The sequence below is a fragment of the Ranitomeya variabilis genome, chromosome 6 (genome assembly GCF_051348905.1).
Source record: "Ranitomeya variabilis isolate aRanVar5 chromosome 6, aRanVar5.hap1, whole genome shotgun sequence".
Lineage (NCBI taxonomy): Eukaryota > Metazoa > Chordata > Amphibia > Anura > Dendrobatidae > Ranitomeya > Ranitomeya variabilis.
Window position 1 is genome coordinate 461,792,093 of NC_135237.1, and position 21,974 is coordinate 461,814,066.

The 21,974-nt window shown below is 43.0% G+C and overlaps 1 protein-coding gene and 1 long non-coding RNA gene across 9 annotated transcripts; one reads left to right on the forward strand and one right to left on the reverse strand.

The window, feature by feature from the left end:
• Positions 1 to 2,341: 2,341 nt before the first annotated feature.
• On the reverse strand, positions 2,342 to 7,354 carry LOC143782738 (uncharacterized). Of its 6 annotated transcripts, XR_013217034.1 has the most exons (4): positions 7,112 to 7,354; positions 4,753 to 4,788; positions 2,778 to 2,834; positions 2,342 to 2,492 (listed from the first exon to the last, which is right to left on the reverse strand). XR_013217034.1 is itself a non-coding variant. In XM_077270541.1 (3 exons), exon 1 carries the CDS (start codon positions 7,089 to 7,091, stop codon positions 4,827 to 4,829), a length of 2,265 nt encoding a protein of 754 aa, XP_077126656.1. In that variant the 5' UTR covers positions 7,092 to 7,099; the 3' UTR covers positions 2,342 to 2,492; positions 2,778 to 2,834; positions 4,773 to 4,826. The 6 variants fall into 6 exon arrangements, 3 of the variants coding, with proteins under 3 accessions (XP_077126656.1, XP_077126655.1, XP_077126654.1); XR_013217035.1 differs by having other exon boundaries at positions 2,342 to 2,834; positions 4,773 to 4,788; XR_013217033.1 differs by having other exon boundaries at positions 2,342 to 2,834.
• Positions 7,355 to 7,373: 19 nt separating this feature from the next.
• On the forward strand, positions 7,374 to 12,455 carry LOC143782740 (uncharacterized). Of its 3 annotated transcripts, XR_013217039.1 has the most exons (4): positions 7,592 to 7,624; positions 9,948 to 9,983; positions 11,902 to 11,958; positions 12,244 to 12,455. It is a non-coding gene; the product is annotated as an uncharacterized LOC143782740 (long non-coding RNA). The 3 variants fall into 3 exon arrangements; XR_013217036.1 differs by having other exon boundaries at positions 7,374 to 7,624; positions 9,948 to 9,963; positions 11,902 to 12,455; XR_013217037.1 differs by lacking the exon at positions 12,244 to 12,455 and having other exon boundaries at positions 11,902 to 12,015.
• Positions 12,456 to 21,974: the final 9,519 nt, after the last annotated feature.

Below are 21,974 nucleotides of genomic sequence, written 5' to 3' on the forward strand. Positions count from 1 at the left end.
TTATATAAACGTTCAAATCACCCCCCTTTCGCCCTTTTCAAAATAAAACAATTAAAAAAATCAAACACACACGTTTGGTATCGCCGCATTCAGAATCGCCTAGTCTATCAATAAAAAAAGGATTAACCTGATCACTAAACGGTGTTGAGAGAAAAAAGTCAAAATGCCAGAATTACGTTTTTTTTTGGTCGCCGCAACATTGCATTAAAATGCAATAACGGGCGATCAAAATATTGTATCTGCACCAAAATTGTGTCATTAAAGGGAACCTGTCACCCCGTTTTTTCAGTATGAGATAAAAATACCTTTAAATAGGGCCTGAGCTGTGCTTTACAATAGTGTATTTTTTGTCCCCTGATTCCCCACCTATGCTGCCGAAATACCTTACAAAAGTCGCCGTTTTCGCCTGTCAATCACGCTGGTCTGGTCAAAAGGGCGTGGTGAAGTGGCTGTTTCTCCCCCACCTCTTGCTTATCTTCCCGGCGTTGGCGTAGTGGTTCTCGCATGCGCAACAGCCGAAAAAGAGCGCGATCTGTGCTATTCCCCTGGTTATCGGTGGCGGCGGCCATCTTCCTGAGGCCTCACATGCGCAGATGGAGTGCTCTGCTTCCCGGGGCTTCAGGAAAATGGCCGCGGGATGCCGTGCGTGCGCAGATGGAGATCCCGTGGCCAGACAAGTGGAAAATATACATTTTCAGGTTATGCACCGCAAACAATATGCCAAATTTATTAAAAGGCACTGGCCTCTTAATAAAGGCATTGACCTCTCAATAAATGAGGCACATCTTAAGAAAGTATTTTTTTATTAAAAGGAATCTGTGACCAATCTTTTGCTACCCCATATGGGGGTAACATGATGTAGAAACAGAGACGATGTTTAACTTTCAAGGCTGTAAGCAGGGCCGTATTTGGCCTTCATGCTGACCTAGGCACTTTTCGTGGTCGCGCCCCTTACTGACATCACACACTGAGTCTGTGCACACGACATCAATATAAGGCAGATCTACTCTGTAAAATGCTTTAAAAAGCGCTAATAAAACACTAAAAGAATGAACGTCTGCACTTGCTGGGCATAGGTTCAGTCTTTTGAGGGTTTTTTAACACCTTCAGCTTTTCAAAGTCATCAAGGGATTAAAATAGATGACCTAACCATTGCTTCAGTGAGGAGAGGCCTAGTGATACAGAGACGTGCTGTTTGCTCATTCACCCCTCCTCTTTACTGAAGGTGTTCAAAGGGAAGCCAAGAGCAGACAAGTAGCAGCGTCAGAGGGAGCCTGCAGCCACATTGAGTGACCCACACTGACACTTGGAGCGCGCTGCTGCACTCATCTAGTGTCGCTGGTTTCACACTTGTGGTTTGTTTTTCAAATCAGGCAAAATCCGTTTTTTCAGCCAAATCCTGATCCTTTCAGGATCCAGTTTTTGCCCATTCACTTTAATGGTATCAGGTAGAATCCAGTTACTTCAGGTTGCTCCCTGACACCATTAAAGTGAGTGGACAAAAAACTGGATCCTGAAAGGATCAAGATTTGGCGGAAAAAATGGATTTTGCCTGACTTGAAAAAAAACTTGAAACCAGCCTCAGTGAGTAAGCGCAGACTTGCAAGCTGATTTTAGACAGCACTCACTTTTACTAACGAAGCGCTGACAATAAAGAGAAGCTTTAGTATACAAATACCAGAGTGCTGCAAAACACCCTCATTTACATATTAAATAAAGTACGGTAGATTTATAGTGCCAATAAAAACTATTCTATAGGAATATGCCCCCGTAATCCCCATTCTAAAGCGTCAGCCTCCCTCAAATCCCCAGCCTGCATAGCACCAGCCTCCCCTATCACCAGTATATAGCAGCTCCAGCCTCCCCTGTCACCAGTATATAGCAGCTCCAGCCTCCCCTGTCACCAATATATAGCAGCTCCAGCCTCCCCTGTCACCAATATCTAGCAGCACCAGCCTCCCCTGTTCACCAGTATATAACAGCACCGGCCTCCCCTGTTCACCAGTATATAGCAGCACCAGCCTCCCCCATCACCAGTATATAGCAGCTCCAGCCTCCCCTGTCACCAGTATATAGCAGCTCCAGCCTCCCCTGTCACCAGTATATAGCAGCTCCAGCCTCCCCTGTCACCAGTACATAGCAGCATCAGCCTCCCCTGTCACCAGTATATAGCAGCACCAGCCTCCCCTGTTCCACAGTGTATAGCAGCAGCCTCCCATCACCAGCCTCCTCTCACCAGTATCCTCTCACCAGTATGCAGCTGCAGCCTCCCATCACCAGCCTCCTCTCACCAGCATACAGCACAGCCTCCCGTCACCAGCCTCCTCTCACCAGTAAGACTAAATTTAATACACCGCACACTCTAAAAGTATCATATGAAAAAAGTGAATTTATTGAAGTGCTTTTAGATATACTATTCAACAATGCAAAGTTGCGACCAGAAGTCAAACTGACAACGTTTCGACTCTTCCCGAGTCTTTGTCAAGAGGTCGCTGGAAAGAACAAAACATGTATGAACAATTGTACAACATGAGTATAAATACAAAGATCATTATGTTCACAATCGTCGCACACAGAACCCAAAGAAGAGAAAAAAACAAGAACATATACAAATATATACATATATACACGACATAGCATTATACAGGTATTGCCTCCTGTCACGGGTGAGAGAAATCTCCCCGTTGTAGGTGCGAGTGAAGATCCGCGTGATTGGAGGTGATCTCATGATAGTTCAAAGGACGGTGGGCACGAGAGGATACCGATGTGAGGTTTACCTTAGCAAGGTGAATAGTGGTGTGGTACGAAAGATATCCTTGTAGCGTATAGATAATCTATAAGGAATAAAGAATGTTAGTAGGGGTTCTAGATGTAGGACAACCTATAGTAAAATATTGAGAAAATTACCTTGCATAATATTTAATTTAATTTATAATAGACGGATAGCCCTGCTTAGTGGTACTGTAGATGCAATCTGCCAGGAATATATAGGAAAAAATGAATGATAAGACAGAACACATAATGAGTCATGTATAGTGCTGGTGCCGGTAATTGTACCTGTCAGAGCCGGTAAGGGTACTTTATGGTATAGTAGTGGCCCAGAATCAATTGCGATAGTCCTATTGTGCCACAGGATGAAATCTGTAGAGAAAGCACCTAGTTTGTGGGATTGCCAGCATGGAGATGTAGTAGGCAGTACTATATGGTATTACCAGGGGTGAAAGTAGGGAGTAGTTATAAAGGGTATTACCTTGCGTTGCTGTTAATGTGGGACTATTATAAAATTTCTCTGACAATACGGGTGAATAGGTAGCATTAGCTACAATGAGGTTACAAATGGAAGACCTCTGTGGAGAGATATAGTGCAAATCAGATATCCAAGTGCCATCAAACTCTAAGGCATAAAGGTAGTGTGTAAAAACAGGCATCTTAGAATATTACCTTATAGTGCACCTAGTAAGAGACTCCACCTGAGAGTACTCTGGTCGTGGCAGGGACAGGACTGTCCAGTTAACAGGGGGGCTGGAGGTAAGGGGCCTCTGCAGAGAAATGCATATTGTAAGCCGGCACCCTGGACAATGCCAGAGTCATAGGACATAAAGATCAATGGGCTGCAAATACATTAGTGGGTCAGGGTATTACCTGATGGCGCTTGTGGTATCAGCGGCGCTCCTGCGCCTTGCTGTGTGGGCAGGTGCTGAATGGCGTCCTGTGCTCAGTATTTGAGCGCGGAGGGACCCGCGGCGCCGGAAGTGCGTCATCCGGTACCGGAAGTCCCGCCGCCTGGCCTCTAGAATCAACTGCGCAGGAGCATGTGTCGTCAAGGGAACGGAGCGCTGTACACTAGTTAAAGCAACAGCGCCTGCGCTTAGGGGCGATCAGAACTGCGCAGGAGCAGGTGTCGTCAAGGGAACGGAGCGCTGTATACTAATTAAAGCAACAGCGCCTGCGCTTAGGGGCGATCACTTGGAATATATTGTACAGGTGCAAACGTGGTCAGGGAAACACAGCGCTTTGTATAACCTGTAATGATAACATCTGTGTTCTGGGATGACTGCTGGGCTAGAGTGTATATGGAGTAAGTGTGACACAATGGTAAAAGGTCCTGACAGATTGTATACACAGTGTAGTTTGGCTGTTCTGTAAAGGAGGGGCAAACCTTTGGTACATACAGGAATCTATAGTAAGGAGCAGTGGAGAAAATAATAGAAAACCAAAATAAAAACAAAATGTAAAATGATGCTAATAAAATAAAATTAAACACAAAAATGAAATATAATGAAAATGAAATATGGGAAAAAAAACAACAATGAAAAAAGGATAATCAATAAATAAGGATAAATGGGGACATAACGTAATTTGTTAGAAACATCATCTGGACGTTGGATGCACCTTGATTGAAAAATTGCAAATAAAGATAAAGGATAAACTAATGTAAAAGAAATTGAAAAAATTGAAAAAATAGAAAAAATAGAAAAAAATAGAGAAAAATATGAAAAAAATGAGAGGAAAAGGTGAAAAAAATGATAAATGAAAAAAATGATGGTAGATTTTGAAAACATAAAAATCAAAATTATGAATATATAGAAAATATATAAAAAATAAAAATAAAGATTAGAGAATAAGAAATAAGATAATGAAAATTGGAAATAAAATAAAAAATAAAAAATAAAAGCAAGAAAATAAGAAAAAGAAAAAATCAAAATAAAAATAGATGATGACCCCTTTTAACAGGGAGGAGGGTAGTCATACCGAATGGAGATTAGACTCACCACCACGTCAGCGGGTCTATATGGGAAAAAGAAGAACATGTCAATACAAAAAATTCAGGGTAGCCAGTCAATTTCCCTATTTAAGCCTTTTGGTGCAAGCGTATCAAGGGTATAGATCCAGTATGCCTCCCTGGATCGAAGTAATTTGATGTGGTCTCCACCCCGCCTTGGTCTAGGTACCTGCTCAATAACCTGGAACTTGAGTTGTGCTACCGTGTGTCTAGCAGCAGCAAAGTGGGCCGGCAGGGGGAGCCATGTTTTACCACACCTAATTGTGGATTTATGGCTTGCCACGCGATCCCTTACATGTTGTATAGTTTCGCCAACATACAGAAGGCCACATGGGCACTTGATTAGGTACACCACGAAGTTGGATTCGCAGGTGAAAAAACCCCGTATTGGAAAGGACTTCCCAGTTCTTGGGTGCGTGATACTGTCTGTTCTAATTATATTAGAACATGCAGCGCAATGGAGGCATGGGAACGTACCATGTCGGCGTGTACTGAGTAGCTGTTGGGTAAGTTCCGTGCGTGCACTCCCTATGTCAGCCCTTACAATCTGGTCCTTGATGTTTGGGGGTCGTCTAGTGCTCATCAGAGCTGGTGTTTGAAAGGAGGGAATGCTTGGATAGGCTTTGCCCAAGAGAGGCCAATGTCTCCTGATGGCTGAGTGAACCTTCGGCATGAACGGGTGGTGGGTATGTACAAAAGGAAGCCGCTCCTGTTTTACTTTAGGTGGTTGGTCTCCCACAGGGGCAGAGGACAGTAACCGTTCTTGATGTAAAAGTGTGGAGGGGTACTCTCTCTCTCTAAACTTCTCAGACATAAGGTCAAGTCTAGTGTGAAGTATTTCAGGATCCGACACTATTCGTGACACTCTTTTAAACTGCGAGCGGGGAAGACTGTCTTTTGTGGACCTCGGATGACAGCTGGAATATAGCAATAGACTGTTACAGTCCGTAGGTTTAGTGTGAAGATCTGTGCTCAATCTACCCTGGGGGTCCTTCAGGACCATGGTGTCCAGAAAGGCTATATGTGTAGCACTGGAGTTCAGTGTGAACTGAAGTTCTTGAAAAATGGAATTAAGATACCCATGGAAGTCACTCAATGTGTCTGGGGTACCTGTCCAAATCATGAAAATGTCATCTATGTAACGATGATATTCAATTGCATACTGGAGGAAAGACTCGTTGTTATAGATAAATTGTTCCTCAAAAGAGTGCATATAGGCATTGGCGTACGCCGGGGCCACGTTTGAGCCCATGGCGGTCCCACGCGCCTGGACATAATACGAATCCTCGTATAGGAAGTAGTTCTCATAAAGTACTACCCTGAGTAGATCTAGACAGAGATCAATAGAATTAGGTGACAGATCAGATCTATCTAATAGGTCCTTGGTAGCTAGGATACCCCTTTCATGTGAGATGGATGTGTACAAACTCTGTACATCCAAGGTGACTAATAAGCTGGACTCAGGTATTTGTCGGATACTCCTTATGACACCTAAAAACTGGCTGGTATCCAAGAGAAAAGATCTTGTCCCCTTGACGAGGGGTGTCAGGATCTTTTCTAAGAACTTTGAGAGAGGTGAGAAAACAGAGTCCGTAGAGGCCACTATGGGCCTCCCCGGGGGGTTATTGAGGGATTTATGAATTTTGGGTAAAACGTAGAAAACTGGAATCATTGGGTGGGGATTTTTTAGAAAGGTTGCTGTTTTGGTGTCTATTGTTTTATTGTCAAGATAATGAGTAAGGAGGTCCTGTATACGTTGGGAGATCTTGGGGGTGGGATCCCTAGGGATAGCCTTATAGGTATCTGTATCAGATAACTGTCGGAGTATTTCCGCATGATATAGGGAGCGGTCCATCACGACAGTGGCACCCCCTTTGTCAGCCGGCTTTATGACTATGTTTTTATTAGACCGCAGAGCTGTAAGGGCATGTTTTTCATCTAGGGTGAGGTTCGTATGAGTGGGAAAAAACCCAAGCTTTTGTTGATGAATCAGGGATTTAATATCTCGATCGATAAGAGAAATTACGGTTTCAGCCGCATGGTATGAGTGAGGGGGTGAAAAGGTGCTCGTGTTACGTAAACCCAAGGAGGTAATTGATAAATCTGTTACATTTTCAGAGGAAGTTGAGACATTTGAACTCATAGTGGCCCCAGAGCCAAAGTGAGTTTTCAGTCTAATAGATCTATAGAACCTATTTAGGTCCTTTTCCAATTGGAACGAGTCCCAGTGAGGGGTGGGGCAGAAGGATAAACCCTTCTGTAGCACTGAAAGTTCTGCGGGGGACAGGTTGTAGCTCGAGATGTTCATCACCAGGTTGGACGGCTTACCTGGCTGCGTGTTGCCATTCTTTCTCCGCGCCCGTCGGACTGGTCTCCGTGCTGGTATCCTCCCCTGCGACCTTTCCCTAAAAAAGGTGGTCTGGTTGAGCCTACAGACGAATCGCTGCCAGAGCTGTGTGAATCGAATCTTCTTTGCATAGGGCGTCGTCGCCAAGATGTAAACGTGTTGGAATCGCTCCATCTGTAGACACGGTTGGATAGATAATCGTCGTTGTCTCTTTGGAACTTCTGTCTTTTGCAAAAAAAGACCGCAAAAGACAGAAGTTCCAAAGAGACAACGACGATTATCTATCCAACCGTGTCTACAGATGGAGCGATTCCAACACGTTTACATCTTGGCGACGACGCCCTATGCAAAGAAGATTCGATTCACACAGCTCTGGCAGCGATTCGTCTGTAGGCTCAACCAGACCACCTTTTTTAGGGAAAGGTCGCAGGGGAGGATACCAGCACGGAGACCAGTCCGATGGGCGCGGAGAAAGAATGGCAACACGCAGCCAGGTAAGCCGTCCAACCTGGTGATGAACATCTCGAGCTACAACCTGTCCCCCGCAGAACTTTCAGTGCTACAGAAGGGTTTATCCTTCTGCCCCACCCCTCACTGGGACTCGTTCCAATTGGAAAAGGACCTAAATAGGTTCTATAGATCTATTAGACTGAAAACTCACTTTGGCTCTGGGGCCACTATGAGTTCAAATGTCTCAACTTCCTCTGAAAATGTAACAGATTTATCAATTACCTCCTTGGGTTTACGTAACACGAGCACCTTTTCACCCCCTCACTCATACCATGCGGCTGAAACCGTAATTTCTCTTATCGATCGAGATATTAAATCCCTGATTCATCAACAAAAGCTTGGGTTTTTTCCCACTCATACGAACCTCACCCTAGATGAAAAACATGCCCTTACAGCTCTGCGGTCTAATAAAAACATAGTCATAAAGCCGGCTGACAAAGGGGGTGCCACTGTCGTGATGGACCGCTCCCTATATCATGCGGAAATACTCCGACAGTTATCTGATACAGATACCTATAAGGCTATCCCTAGGGATCCCACCCCCAAGATCTCCCAACGTATACAGGACCTCCTTACTCATTATCTTGACAATAAAACAATAGACACCAAAACAGCAACCTTTCTAAAAAATCCCCACCCAATGATTCCAGTTTTCTACGTTTTACCCAAAATTCATAAATCCCTCAATAACCCCCCGGGGAGGCCCATAGTGGCCTCTACGGACTCTGTTTTCTCACCTCTCTCAAAGTTCTTAGAAAAGATCCTGACACCCCTCGTCAAGGGGACAAGATCTTTTCTCTTGGATACCAGCCAGTTTTTAGGTGTCATAAGGAGTATCCGACAAATACCTGAGTCCAGCTTATTAGTCACCTTGGATGTACAGAGTTTGTACACATCCATCTCACATGAAAGGGGTATCCTAGCTACCAAGGACCTATTAGATAGATCTGATCTGTCACCTAATTCTATTGATCTCTGTCTAGATCTACTCAGGGTAGTACTTTATGAGAACTACTTCCTATACGAGGATTCGTATTATGTCCAGGCGCGTGGGACCGCCATGGGCTCAAACGTGGCCCCGGCGTACGCCAATGCCTATATGCACTCTTTTGAGGAACAATTTATCTATAACAACGAGTCTTTCCTCCAGTATGCAATTGAATATCATCGTTACATAGATGACATTTTCATGATTTGGACAGGTACCCCAGACACATTGAGTGACTTCCATGGGTATCTTAATTCCATTTTTCAAGAACTTCAGTTCACACTGAACTCCAGTGCTACACATATAGCCTTTCTGGACACCATGGTCCTGAAGGACCCCCAGGGTAGATTGAGCACAGATCTTCACACTAAACCTACGGACTGTAACAGTCTATTGCTATATTCCAGCTGTCATCCGAGGTCCACAAAAGACAGTCTTCCCCGCTCGCAGTTTAAAAGAGTGTCACGAATAGTGTCGGATCCTGAAATACTTCACACTAGACTTGACCTTATGTCTGAGAAGTTTAGAGAGAGAGAGTACCCCTCCACACTTTTACATCAAGAACGGTTACTGTCCTCTGCCCCTGTGGGAGACCAACCACCTAAAGTAAAACAGGAGCGGCTTCCTTTTGTACATACCCACCACCCGTTCATGCCGAAGGTTCACTCAGCCATCAGGAGACATTGGCCTCTCTTGGGCAAAGCCTATCCAAGCATTCCCTCCTTTCAAACACCAGCTCTGATGAGCACTAGACGACCCCCAAACATCAAGGACCAGATTGTAAGGGCTGACATAGGGAGTGCACGCACGGAACTTACCCAACAGCTACTCAGTACACGCCGACATGGTACGTTCCCATGCCTCCATTGCGCTGCATGTTCTAATATAATTAGAACAGACAGTATCACGCACCCAAGAACTGGGAAGTCCTTTCCAATACGGGGTTTTTTCACCTGCGAATCCAACTTCGTGGTGTACCTAATCAAGTGCCCATGTGGCCTTCTGTATGTTGGCGAAACTATACAACATGTAAGGGATCGCGTGGCAAGCCATAAATCCACAATTAGGTGTGGTAAAACATGGCTCCCCCTGCCGGCCCACTTTGCTGCTGCTAGACACACGGTAGCACAACTCAAGTTCCAGGTTATTGAGCAGGTACCTAGACCAAGGCGGGGTGGAGACCACATCAAATTACTTCGATCCAGGGAGGCATACTGGATCTATACCCTTGATACGCTTGTACCAAAAGGCTTAAATAGGGAAATTGACTGGCTACCCTGAATTTTTTGTATTGACATGTTCTTCTTTTTCCCATATAGACCCGCTGACGTGGTGGTGAGTCTAATCTCCATTCGGTATGACTACCCTCCTCCCTGTTAAAAGGGGTCATCATCTATTTTTATTTTGATTTTTTCTTTTTCTTATTTTCTTGCTTTTATTTTTTATTTTTTATTTTATTTCCAATTTTCATTATCTTATTTCTTATTCTCTAATCTTTATTTTTATTTTTTATATATTTTCTATATATTCATAATTTTGATTTTTATGTTTTCAAAATCTACCATCATTTTTTTCATTTATCATTTTTTTCACCTTTTCCTCTCATTTTTTTCATATTTTTCTCTATTTTTTTCTATTTTTTCTATTTTTTCAATTTTTTCAATTTCTTTTACATTAGTTTATCCTTTATCTTTATTTGCAATTTTTCAATCAAGGTGCATCCAACGTCCAGATGATGTTTCTAACAAATTACGTTATGTCCCCATTTATCCTTATTTATTGATTATCCTTTTTTCATTGTTGTTTTTTTTCCCATATTTCATTTTCATTATATTTCATTTTTGTGTTTAATTTTATTTTATTAGCATCATTTTACATTTTGTTTTTATTTTGGTTTTCTATTATTTTCTCCACTGCTCCTTACTATAGATTCCTGTATGTACCAAAGGTTTGCCCCTCCTTTACAGAACAGCCAAACTACACTGTGTATACAATCTGTCAGGACCTTTTACCATTGTGTCACACTTACTCCATATACACTCTAGCCCAGCAGTCATCCCAGAACACAGATGTTATCATTACAGGTTATACAAAGCGCTGTGTTTCCCTGACCACGTTTGCACCTGTACAATATATTCCAAGTGATCGCCCCTAAGCGCAGGCGCTGTTGCTTTAATTAGTATACAGCGCTCCGTTCCCTTGACGACACCTGCTCCTGCGCAGTTCTGATCGCCCCTAAGCGCAGGCGCTGTTGCTTTAACTAGTGTACAGCGCTCCGTTCCCTTGACGACACATGCTCCTGCGCAGTTGATTCTAGAGGCCAGGCGGCGGGACTTCCGGTACCGGATGACGCACTTCCGGCGCCGCGGGTCCCTCCGCGCTCAAATACTGAGCACAGGACGCCATTCAGCACCTGCCCACACAGCAAGGCGCAGGAGCGCCGCTGATACCACAAGCGCCATCAGGTAATACCCTGACCCACTAATGTATTTGCAGCCCATTGATCTTTATGTCCTATGACTCTGGCATTGTCCAGGGTGCCGGCTTACAATATGCATTTCTCTGCAGAGGCCCCTTACCTCCAGCCCCCCTGTTAACTGGACAGTCCTGTCCCTGCCACGACCAGAGTACTCTCAGGTGGAGTCTCTTACTAGGTGCACTATAAGGTAATATTCTAAGATGCCTGTTTTTACACACTACCTTTATGCCTTAGAGTTTGATGGCACTTGGATATCTGATTTGCACTATATCTCTCCACAGAGGTCTTCCATTTGTAACCTCATTGTAGCTAATGCTACCTATTCACCCGTATTGTCAGAGAAATTTTATAATAGTCCCACATTAACAGCAACGCAAGGTAATACCCTTTATAACTACTCCCTACTTTCACCCCTGGTAATACCATATAGTACTGCCTACTACATCTCCATGCTGGCAATCCCACAAACTAGGTGCTTTCTCTACAGATTTCATCCTGTGGCACAATAGGACTATCGCAATTGATTCTGGGCCACTACTATACCATAAAGTACCCTTACCGGCTCTGACAGGTACAATTACCGGCACCAGCACTATACATGACTCATTATGTGTTCTGTCTTATCATTCATTTTTTCCTATATATTCCTGGCAGATTGCATCTACAGTACCACTAAGCAGGGCTATCCGTCTATTATAAATTAAATTAAATATTATGCAAGGTAATTTTCTCAATATTTTACTATAGGTTGTCCTACATCTAGAACCCCTACTAACATTCTTTATTCCTTATAGATTATCTATACGCTACAAGGATATCTTTCGTACCACACCACTATTCACCTTGCTAAGGTAAACCTCACATCGGTATCCTCTCGTGCCCACCGTCCTTTGAACTATCATGAGATCACCTCCAATCACGCGGATCTTCACTCGCACCTACAACGGGGAGATTTCTCTCACCCGTGACAGGAGGCAATACCTGTATAATGCTATGTCGTGTATATATGTATATATTTGTATATGTTCTTGTTTTTTTCTCTTCTTTGGGTTCTGTGTGCGACGATTGTGAACATAATGATCTTTGTATTTATACTCATGTTGTACAATTGTTCATACATGTTTTGTTCTTTCCAGCGACCTCTTGACAAAGACTCGGGAAGAGTCGAAACGTTGTCAGTTTGACTTCTGGTCGCAACTTTGCATTGTTGAATAGTATATCTAAAAGCACTTCAATAAATTCACTTTTTTCATATGATACTTTTAGAGTGTGCGGTGTATTAAATTTAGTCTTAGTGTTTGGGACACTCCAGTCCTCTACACCAGCACCTCGCCTTATCTTAACCCTAGTGCACACCAATCTTTTCTCCTCTCACCAGTATACAGCAGCAGCCCCCTGTCACCAGCCTCCTCTCACCAGTATACAGCAGCAGCTCCCGTCACCGGCCTCCTCTCACCAGTATACAGCAGCAGCCTCCCATCACCAGCCTCCTCTCACCAGTATACAGCAGCAGCCTCCCATCACCAGCCTCTTCTCACCAGTATGCAGCACAGCCTCCCGTCACCAGCCTCCTCTCACCAGTATACAGCACCGCCTACCGTCACCAGCCTCCTCTCACCAGTTTACAGCAGCAGCCTCCCCCCCATCTTCAGCTCTATGAGCGCTCACTTGCTCCTGTGTCCTCCCATGTCGACGTCTTCCTCCTCTGCTGTGATGTCTGCAGTGAGAGATGATCTCATCTTCCTCACATGCAGACGCTTCAGCACTTTGGATGCAGGGGCCTCTCTGACCCCGGAAGTTGTGGCACCACTACTTCCTCGGTCAGTCAGCTCACTGCATGTAAGTGAATATGGAGGAGCGCCCCCGCCCCCTCCTGACTCCGACCCTCCCCCTCCGATAAGACAACAGATTTCCTGGATTGTCTAATGGAGGGGAAGGGAGGTTGAAAAAAAAAAAGTTCTTCTCCATCTTGGTGGCGCCCCCTGCAGCCCAGCGCCCTAGGCACGTGCCCTCCAGTGCCTAGTAGCAAATACGGCCCTGGCTGTAAGATGTAATTTTGCTAAAAATCATTTTTTTACATGCTGCATATCTACCAGTTCTCTAAATGCTGAGCTCTGTATAACCACCCCACCCCCTACACATTACTGATTGGCAAATATCGGTGTACTTTGCATAGGCAGAAATCTGCCAATCAGTGGTGTGGGCCGAGGTTATACAATATAGAGGAATACATTTCAAAGTCCTATACTAATAATCTCTCATAAAACAGTGATTTTTTTCAAAACTACTATAAGCAGACCAGTAAGAGAACTATCGCTGGAATCAGGGTCTCTGTTATTACATTATTATTAGGTAACAAAACCCTGGTGATAAATTCCCTTTAAGACAAGTGTATAGTACACCAGTCTTAATAAATCTCATTGTATGAGTGAACTCATTGTTCTACAGCACCTGACAGGACTCCTCCCTTATTGGCCCATATCAGTGGAGCAAATGTGACAGCACTGAGAGACAAGTAGAGGAGCAGGCATATTCAGTTGCATTTTTATATGAGTATAAGCATATTACAGAGGTAAATTAACAGTGATCCACTCTATATAAAAAAGTGGCTTCTTTAAATATCTGTTGGTGCCATGTGGCACTGTAGATCCCTGTGACTGTGCCGATCGCCTACTGCAGCAATTACAAGATAAATGCTTCATCAGTGTTACAGCACTTATCACCACAGCAATTAGGTGGATAGACAAAAAAGGGGTTCCGTTTGTTGCCTCACTGGACATGGTTGCAGGGTGCCAATGAGCTGACAAGGGACCCGAGATCAACTATTAGCTAGATGCCAATTAGGTCTTAGGAAAAACACAGGAGTAGAGATGAGCAGATCTTTAAAATTCAAACTCATCGACATTGCCGAATTTTCCCCCAAAATATGATTCATGGCAAATAAATTTGCATGAATCTCAATACTGGAAAGCTTGCAATTTCCCAGAATATATATGTGGGAGAAGAGAGGACAGAGAGGACCCCACTGACCTTATGAGCTTACACTCTACAGAAGAGAGAGGACCCCACTGACTATAAGGGTATGTGTCCACGTGCAGGAAACGCTGCGTGTTTGACGCTGTGCAGAGCCGCAACGTCAAACACGCAGCGTCCAGATGTTACAGCATAGTGGAGGGGATTTGATCAAATCCCGTCTCCACTATGCGTGGTAACACGCACCCGGCGGCCCTGCGATTCCGGACATTCTGCGCGTCTTTTAAGATCGCAGCATGTCCGTGTACCTTGCGGCAACGCTGCGCCACCGCAAGGTATATCACAGGGCGCTATGTGTGGGGTGCGATGATGCCGGACGTGTGCAATGAACACATCCGGCATCATCGCATCACAGAAGGGGACAGGGCTTAGGGCGGAGTGGGTTTGCCGCTCCCTCCATACCGCCGGCCATCCTAAAGGTGGAAACATACCCTGAGAGCTTACACTCTACAGGAGAGAAGACCCCGTTAACCATAAGAGCTTACTCTCTACAGAAGAGAAAGATAAAGAGCTCTGATGATCATAAAAGCTTGCACTCTAAGGCCGAGAGTCATTGGGTAAATCTCTCTCTCTCGTAGAGTGTAAGCTCTCATGGTGAGTGGGGTCCACTCTCTAAGTTTTTTCTGATCAGCAAGGATTTCTCTCTCTCTTCTTTAGGCAGGTGTCACACTTGCGAGTGCACTGCGAGAAACTCGAGCGAGTCTCTCGCATTAATACCCGGCACTGCCGCTGGCACTCAGGATCGGAGCGTGCGGCTGAATACAAATACATGCAGCCGCACACTCTGGTCCCGAGTGCCAGCGGCAGTGCCGGGTATTGATGCAAGAGATTTGCGCGAGAGAGAGATTTACCCAATGACTCTTGGGATATAAAATGACTGTGCATATATACTGGGAACTGCTGATCTGTGATGGCCAGGTACTGACCATCCCTGTACAAAATATGATAAACCATGAGATGTCATAGCTACAGATCATCATGGAGAAGCCAAATCAAGCAGCAACACAAAATTACATCTTGCTGATCACAATTGCTGATCTGTGATGGCCAGGTACTGACCATTCCTGTACAAAATATGATAAACCATGAGATGTCATAGCTACAGATAATCATGGAGAAGCCAAATCAAGCAGCGCCAGCAACACAAAATTACATTAGCCCACTCTCTAATGCTTCAGCAGCGTGATAAATGGTGCCGGACAAGATTTTTTTTGTTGAAAACCATTAATCGAATCTCATAACATTCAAATTTGCATGGCACCGGGAGTTTTAGTAAAGCCTTCTGGAACTCAATCCTCCACAGATCGATCCATTAATCTGTACACTGGAGTTGCGGTGCCCTATAAATGTCATGTTAACTCTATGGATTGCTCTGATATAATACAGCAATGTTCATTTTTTAGTTTTCTTCTATGTTCTACAACATTTGCACAATAAAAGCAGTGATTTTCACTAGATAACTTATTTTTGTGTCTCAACATTTTTGTTTTTAATGTGATGTAACTTCATTAGGCGTGTTAATCAGAATAATTAATAGTATTCACTGCTACTGTTTTGCAGTACATACCACTTTATTAATTTATATTTCAGTTTTTGTGGAACAGGTTGAACAAAAAGTACCTACATGTGTTATGTTTCCACTTTTTTTTATATTCACCTTGTAAAGTAGCAGCATATTGGTCTTTCAGTATGGGTCATTATAGATAAAATATAATAATTTTACTTAGGGCTGTCTTTTATTTTTCTGTAAACTTTTTATTTTTAGCTCCACTATGATAATTAAATCTGATTAACACTGCAATTCTTGTATATTGCACTATACTATGCCACTGGTGTCAAGAATGGCAGCCAGGAAGCCACTTTTCTCCAGGATAAGCATCAAGAACAGACTGACATTCTGAAGGAGGTACAGGAATTGGACTGAAAAGTACTGGGGTAAAATTACTTTCTCTGATTAAACCCCTTTAGACTGTTTGGGACGTGTGAAAGCATGATTGTAGTAGAAAAGGTGAGCACTGCCATGAGTCTTGTGTCATGCCAACTGTACAGTATCTTGTGACCATTCATATATGGTGTTACGTTTCATCCAGAAGAGTGGGCTCATTCACAATTTTACCTAATAAAACTGCCATGAATAAAAAATTAAATCTAAATATCCTCCAAGAGCAACTTCTTCCAATGATCCAGGAGCAACTTGGTGATGAATAATGCATTTTCCAGACTGATGGATCATATGTCACAAGGCAAAAGTGATAATTATGTGATTCGGTGAATAAAACCTTGAAATCCTTGGTCCTTGGCCAAGGAAATCGCCCTGATCTCAATCCGATTGAGAACCTGTGATCAATACTCAAAAAGTGGATGGGCAAACAAAAGCACAGAAATTGTGATAAACTCCAAGTACTGATTAGGCAAGAACAGGCTGAAATCACTTGGGGATTTGGCGCAAAAGTTGATAACCAGCTGACAGGGCGAATTACAGAAGACTTGAAAAATAAAGGACAACACTGTAAATATTGAGTCTTTGCATAAACTTGATGTATTTGTCAATAAAAGTTTAAAAACTGAAGAAATGCTTCAAATTGTACTTCAGTAACTATAGAAACATCCGACTAAATGATCTATAAAGAATGAAGCAGCAAAATTTGTGAAAACGAAAACTTTTCACCACGAGTACATAAGCAAGATGACCAGTCCGAGAGGCTTCTTTGCATCCTGCTCCCAAAAACGATGTTTTTGTGATTCGGCAAGTTGATAGGTTTTCTGAGTCAGGCAACAACTTGGCAGTGACTGTATCATGCTGTATGCTAACAACAGGTAATATACACACTGCTTGTATGCTCGAAAGGTCATCACTCACAAACCTCTATTCTATTACCCCCTCGTTTGTAATAATAGATGCCAACAGGAAGATCAGAGAGCAGGGTTGTGTGTCATACATGTGTCACACAGAGAAAGCAGGGATTGACATTGACAGTGGGCATGTTCTTTCTTCTTCCCTGTACGATGCCTCTTGCTTATGATTGGTCAACAAAATGCAGGGGAAAAAGCCAATACCCCCAGAGGCGGAGCTACACTAATGCCCATTGCCTTTAGCATAAATTAGAATCTAAACTTTATGAGATAATATCTCTGCAATGGAGATGAGAAATAAAAAATTAAAAAAAGAGCTCTGCAGTCAATATTCCATGATGTGGGCATTTTAATATGCTAAAATTGGTGGAAGGTCCTCTTTAAACCCTTGACACCTGGAGGTATTTTCATTTTGTCATTTTCGTTTTTTGCTCCCCTTCTTCCCAGCACCATACCTCTTGTATTGTTTGGTCAATATGGCCATGTCAGGACTTGTTTTTTCAGGATAAGTTGTACTTTTGAATGACTCCATTGGTTTTAACACATCATGTACTGGAAACTGGGAAAAAAATTCTGTGTGGTGAAATTGCAAAAAAAGTGCAATTCCACAGTTTTTTATTTTACCATGTTCACTAAATGCTAAAACTGACCTGCCATTATGATTCTCCAGGTCATTATGAGTTCATAGACACCAAACATGTCTAGGTTCTTTTTTATCTAAGTGGTGAATAAAATTCCAAAGTTTGTTAAAAAAAAATTGTGCCATTTTCCGATACCCGTAGCGTCTCCTTTTTTCGTGATCTCAAGTTGGGTGAGGGCTTATTTTTTGCACGCAGAGCTGGCGTTTTTAATGATACCATTTTGCTGCAGATATGATCTTTTCATCACCCATTATTGCATTTTAATTCAATGATGTGGAGACCAAAAAACGACATTCGAAAAGGGGGTGATTTGAACTTTTATATATTTTTAATTTTTTTTACATTTTTAAAAACATTTTTCTTTCTACTTTTGGCATGCTTCAATAGTCTCCATTGGAGACTAGAAGCTGCCACAACCCGATTGGCTCTGCTACATACAGGCGATGATCAGATCACCTGTATGTAGCAGAATTGCTGACTTGCTATGAGCGCCAACCACCAGCACTGACAACCATAGAGGTCTGCTGGAGAATTCTGATTATCATGCCAACCCATCGGCGACCCGTGGTCATGTTATATGGGTGTCGATGGATGGGATTTCCGGCACGCTTACCAGAAGCATGAGTTAAATGCCACTGTCAGAGTTTGCCGGAAAAGATGTGGGCTCAGCGCTGGAGCACACATCAAAGAGAGGGAGTCCAACATTGGCGTACTATTACACCTGATGTCAGAAAGGGGTTAATAAAAACAGTCACATAAGGCGAACTGAAAGGCCTTTTTTTAAATTTTCTCACGCAGTTGCCAGGACCCATGCTGCAGGAGAAACAATGGTTGCTAATTCTTACATGTGCTCCCTGAGGGATCATCAGTCGGTACCGACAGTATATGAACATCACTCTTTCTGAACATCACTTACACCCTCAGTGTTTGCCCTTTGCATGTATATGAAAACAGACATTAGCTTAAAAAGGGGGAAAACAGGAAAACGACAAGGCCTAGTCAGTTTTGCTGAAGAGCATTAAAGTAATTATATGTATGGCTCCCTCATTCATCAATTTGTGTGACAGTCTCATTAAATGCAGACCTACATTTTATGTTTTGAATCCATTTAATAGGGTGTTTTGTAACAATAAAAATGTCTCTGTGCAGAGCATGAGCAGTAAACTATCAGCTTTATAATAGCAAACGTCTTTAAAATGAATCCATGCGTTGATGGGATACAGCAGATTCTATCAAACAGAAACAAGGTAAAGTCATATGCAATTTTAGAAATCCCTCAGAAATTGCACATTTCACCTAAATCAAGGGTTCTTTTGCATTTAAACATGTCCATTAATAGTTAAAATTATTGTTTCATGAAACCACCCCATAAAATTTACATTGAACAATTTGCTGCAGCTATAATGAGCTTGTTCTACTATGTTTAATATTGGAACACCTTGAGCATTAACAGAAGCATTTTATTTCCTCCTTTTCTAATGAGTAAAGCAGAATAAGCATATCAAATGTGCAGTTCTTTGAAAGTTCATGTAGCTAATAAAAGTAGATACATTAGAGATACATTCAATTAAGAGACTGAAAGAGTATCTGAGTGGAACAGACCCATTTGCAATAAGGCACTATGCTTTGCGTTATTATTGTTGAATTTAACAAAAATAACTGTCTGGTTCGGCCTCCACCGAGCCGCAGCGTAATGGTGGCCAATGGTCACAGTGATCTAGCCAGCCGACGGGCCGTCCTCGGCAGAATAAAAAGGGATAAGTCCTGAAAGGGATGCAGGGTCAGGCTGTCTCAATAAGCAATGTCAGACCGCAGGTGCAATAAGAAAGAAAACTCGCTCTTATTAGTGCAGTTGATGATGATTATTACAGCTCTCCAGTTATTCAGTACACTGAGCCAACAGCCCCTCATGGTGTGAGGAACTCAGCTGTTTTCCTCCAATGCGCAGCAGCTCTCCTCACTCCCGCTGCATATAGAACCATATGTGAACTAAAATTTCTCCTCTCAGCCTGGACCTTGGCATCGATGGCACCTCAAGCTTACAGGAAAGTACCTCAGCTCTCTTCATATCAAGACATCCATCTTCTGATCCCTAACTGACGTCGTAGGGCAGTTGGGCACTTCTTGAACTGCGCAGGACACTATGTCCCATGCGGTTCCACAGATTTGTTGGAGTCTCGACAGAGACCACAGCAAACGCACTGGCTGGCCTCCTTGATCTCCAGCACCACTCAATCCCACGGGTGCAGGGTTGCTTCTCCTGGGCTTGATTGTTCTCCTGCAGGGGGCTGCTACCTACCAGACTTAACAATAGCCCTTACACTAATCACATGTGTGTGTTTAAAAATGGCTGAAGAGCTGGCTTCTTACACCATCAAAGTTCACAGACATTTGTGACGCCTGACTTTGCCAGGCACCACGTAACCATTGATTAATTGGCCAAGGTTGCAATCAATAGGCTGGAAATAGCCCAAAGGGATTTTCGGGATCAACAAAAACTTGGTTGTATGCAGAAAATGCCATAATATAATATAGTAATGATGGTTTACCTAATGAATGCTAGTCACTCCAGTGTTCCTGCTTTGTAGCTCCTTGGTAGTAAGTTTACTTTACTGCAGTTGTCATGCTCCATATACCCATGTGACTGCTGCCACCAATTAATGAGCTTAGCAGTGATTCTTACTTCAAAGGCACAACATGTTGAGGCCAGCAACACAGAACTGTGCAGAATAACAGAGCATCAGAACTATTGCAATTAAGGGTTTTTTGGTTATTCCAAGAGACAACAATCCTCACACAACTCGACTTCTTGTGGCTTCTCTATTGGTCAGCACCAAAGTGCATTGTAATAGCACACGTAAGGGGTTACACTGAAGGGACAAATTTGTGTGCTTACTTTAACCCCTTTTTGACCTCGGACGGGATAGTACATCCAAGGTCAGAACCCCCACTCTGATGCAGGCTCCGGCGGTGAGCCTGCATCAAAGCCAGGACATGTCAGCTGTTTTGAACAGCTGACATGTTCCTGCAATAGCGGTGGGTGAAATTGCAATTCACCCGCTGCTATTAACTAGTTAAATGCCGCTGTCAAATGCTGACAGCGGCATTTAACCAATGCTTCCGGCCATTCGGCCGGAAATGAGCGTATCGCTGACCCCCGTCACATGACCGGGGGTCAGCGATGCTTCTGCATAGTAACCATAGAGGTCCTTGAGACCTCTATGGTTACTGATCCCGGCTAGCTGTGAGCGCCACCCTGTGGTCGGCGCTCATAGCACACCTGCATTTCTGCTGCATAGCAGTGATCTAATGATCGCTCCTATGTAGCAGAGGCGATCGAGTTGTGCCAGCTTCTAGCCTCCTATGGAGGCTATTGAAGCATGGCAAAAGTAAAAAAAAAGTAAAAAAAATGTGAAAAATATTAAAAAAATATAAAAGTTTAAATCACCCCCCTTTCGCCCCATTCAAAATAAATCAATAAAAAAAAAAAATCAAACCTACACATATCACTGCGTTCAGAATCGCCCGATCTATCAATAAAAAAAAGCATTAACCCGATCGCTGAACAGCGTAGCAAGAAAAAAATTAGAAACGCCAGAATTATTTTTTTTGTCAGTGCGACATTGCATTAAAATGCGATAGCGGGCGATCAAAAGAATGTATCTGCACCAAAATGGTATCATTAAAAACGGCAGCTCGGCACGCAAAAAATAAGCCCCCAACCGATCCCAGATCATGAAAAATGGAGACGCTACGGGTATCGGATAATGGCGCAATTGTTTTATTTTTTTTTAGCAAAGTTTGGAATTTTTTATCACCACTTAGATAAAAAATAACCTAGACTTTTTAGGTGTCTATGAACTCATAATGACGTGGAGAATCATAATATCAGGTCAGTTTTAGCATTTAGTGAACCAAGCAAAAAAGCCACACAAAAAACAAGTGTGGGATTGCACTTTTTTTGCAATTTCACCGCACTTGGAATTTTTTTCCCTTTTCTAGTACACGACATGGTAAAACCAATGATGTTGTTCAAAAGTACAACTCGTCCCGCAAAAAATAAGTCATCACATGGCCATATTGATGGAAAAATAAAAAGGTTATGGCTCTGGGAAAGAGGGGAGCGAAAAACGAACACGGAAAAATGGAAAATCCCAAGGTAATGAAGGAGTTAAAGATTAAATATAGTTTCAAATGACTTTTGGAATAATCTGTCCTGTGTCTGGGTGAGGGATTGCACCGTCATTTATGGCCACTGCCAGTTTTACAGTTTTACAATGTTCAGTTGTCTATCAGCTAATGGATAGAAACTAGCTGCAATGATCTCCCATACACAGCAA

What these genes read in the sequence shown, in the direction of transcription:
- LOC143782738 (XM_077270541.1), bottom strand. Translation starts at nt 7,091, where the DNA reads ATGAACATCTCGAGCTACAACCTGTCCCCCGCAGAACTTTCAGTGCTA.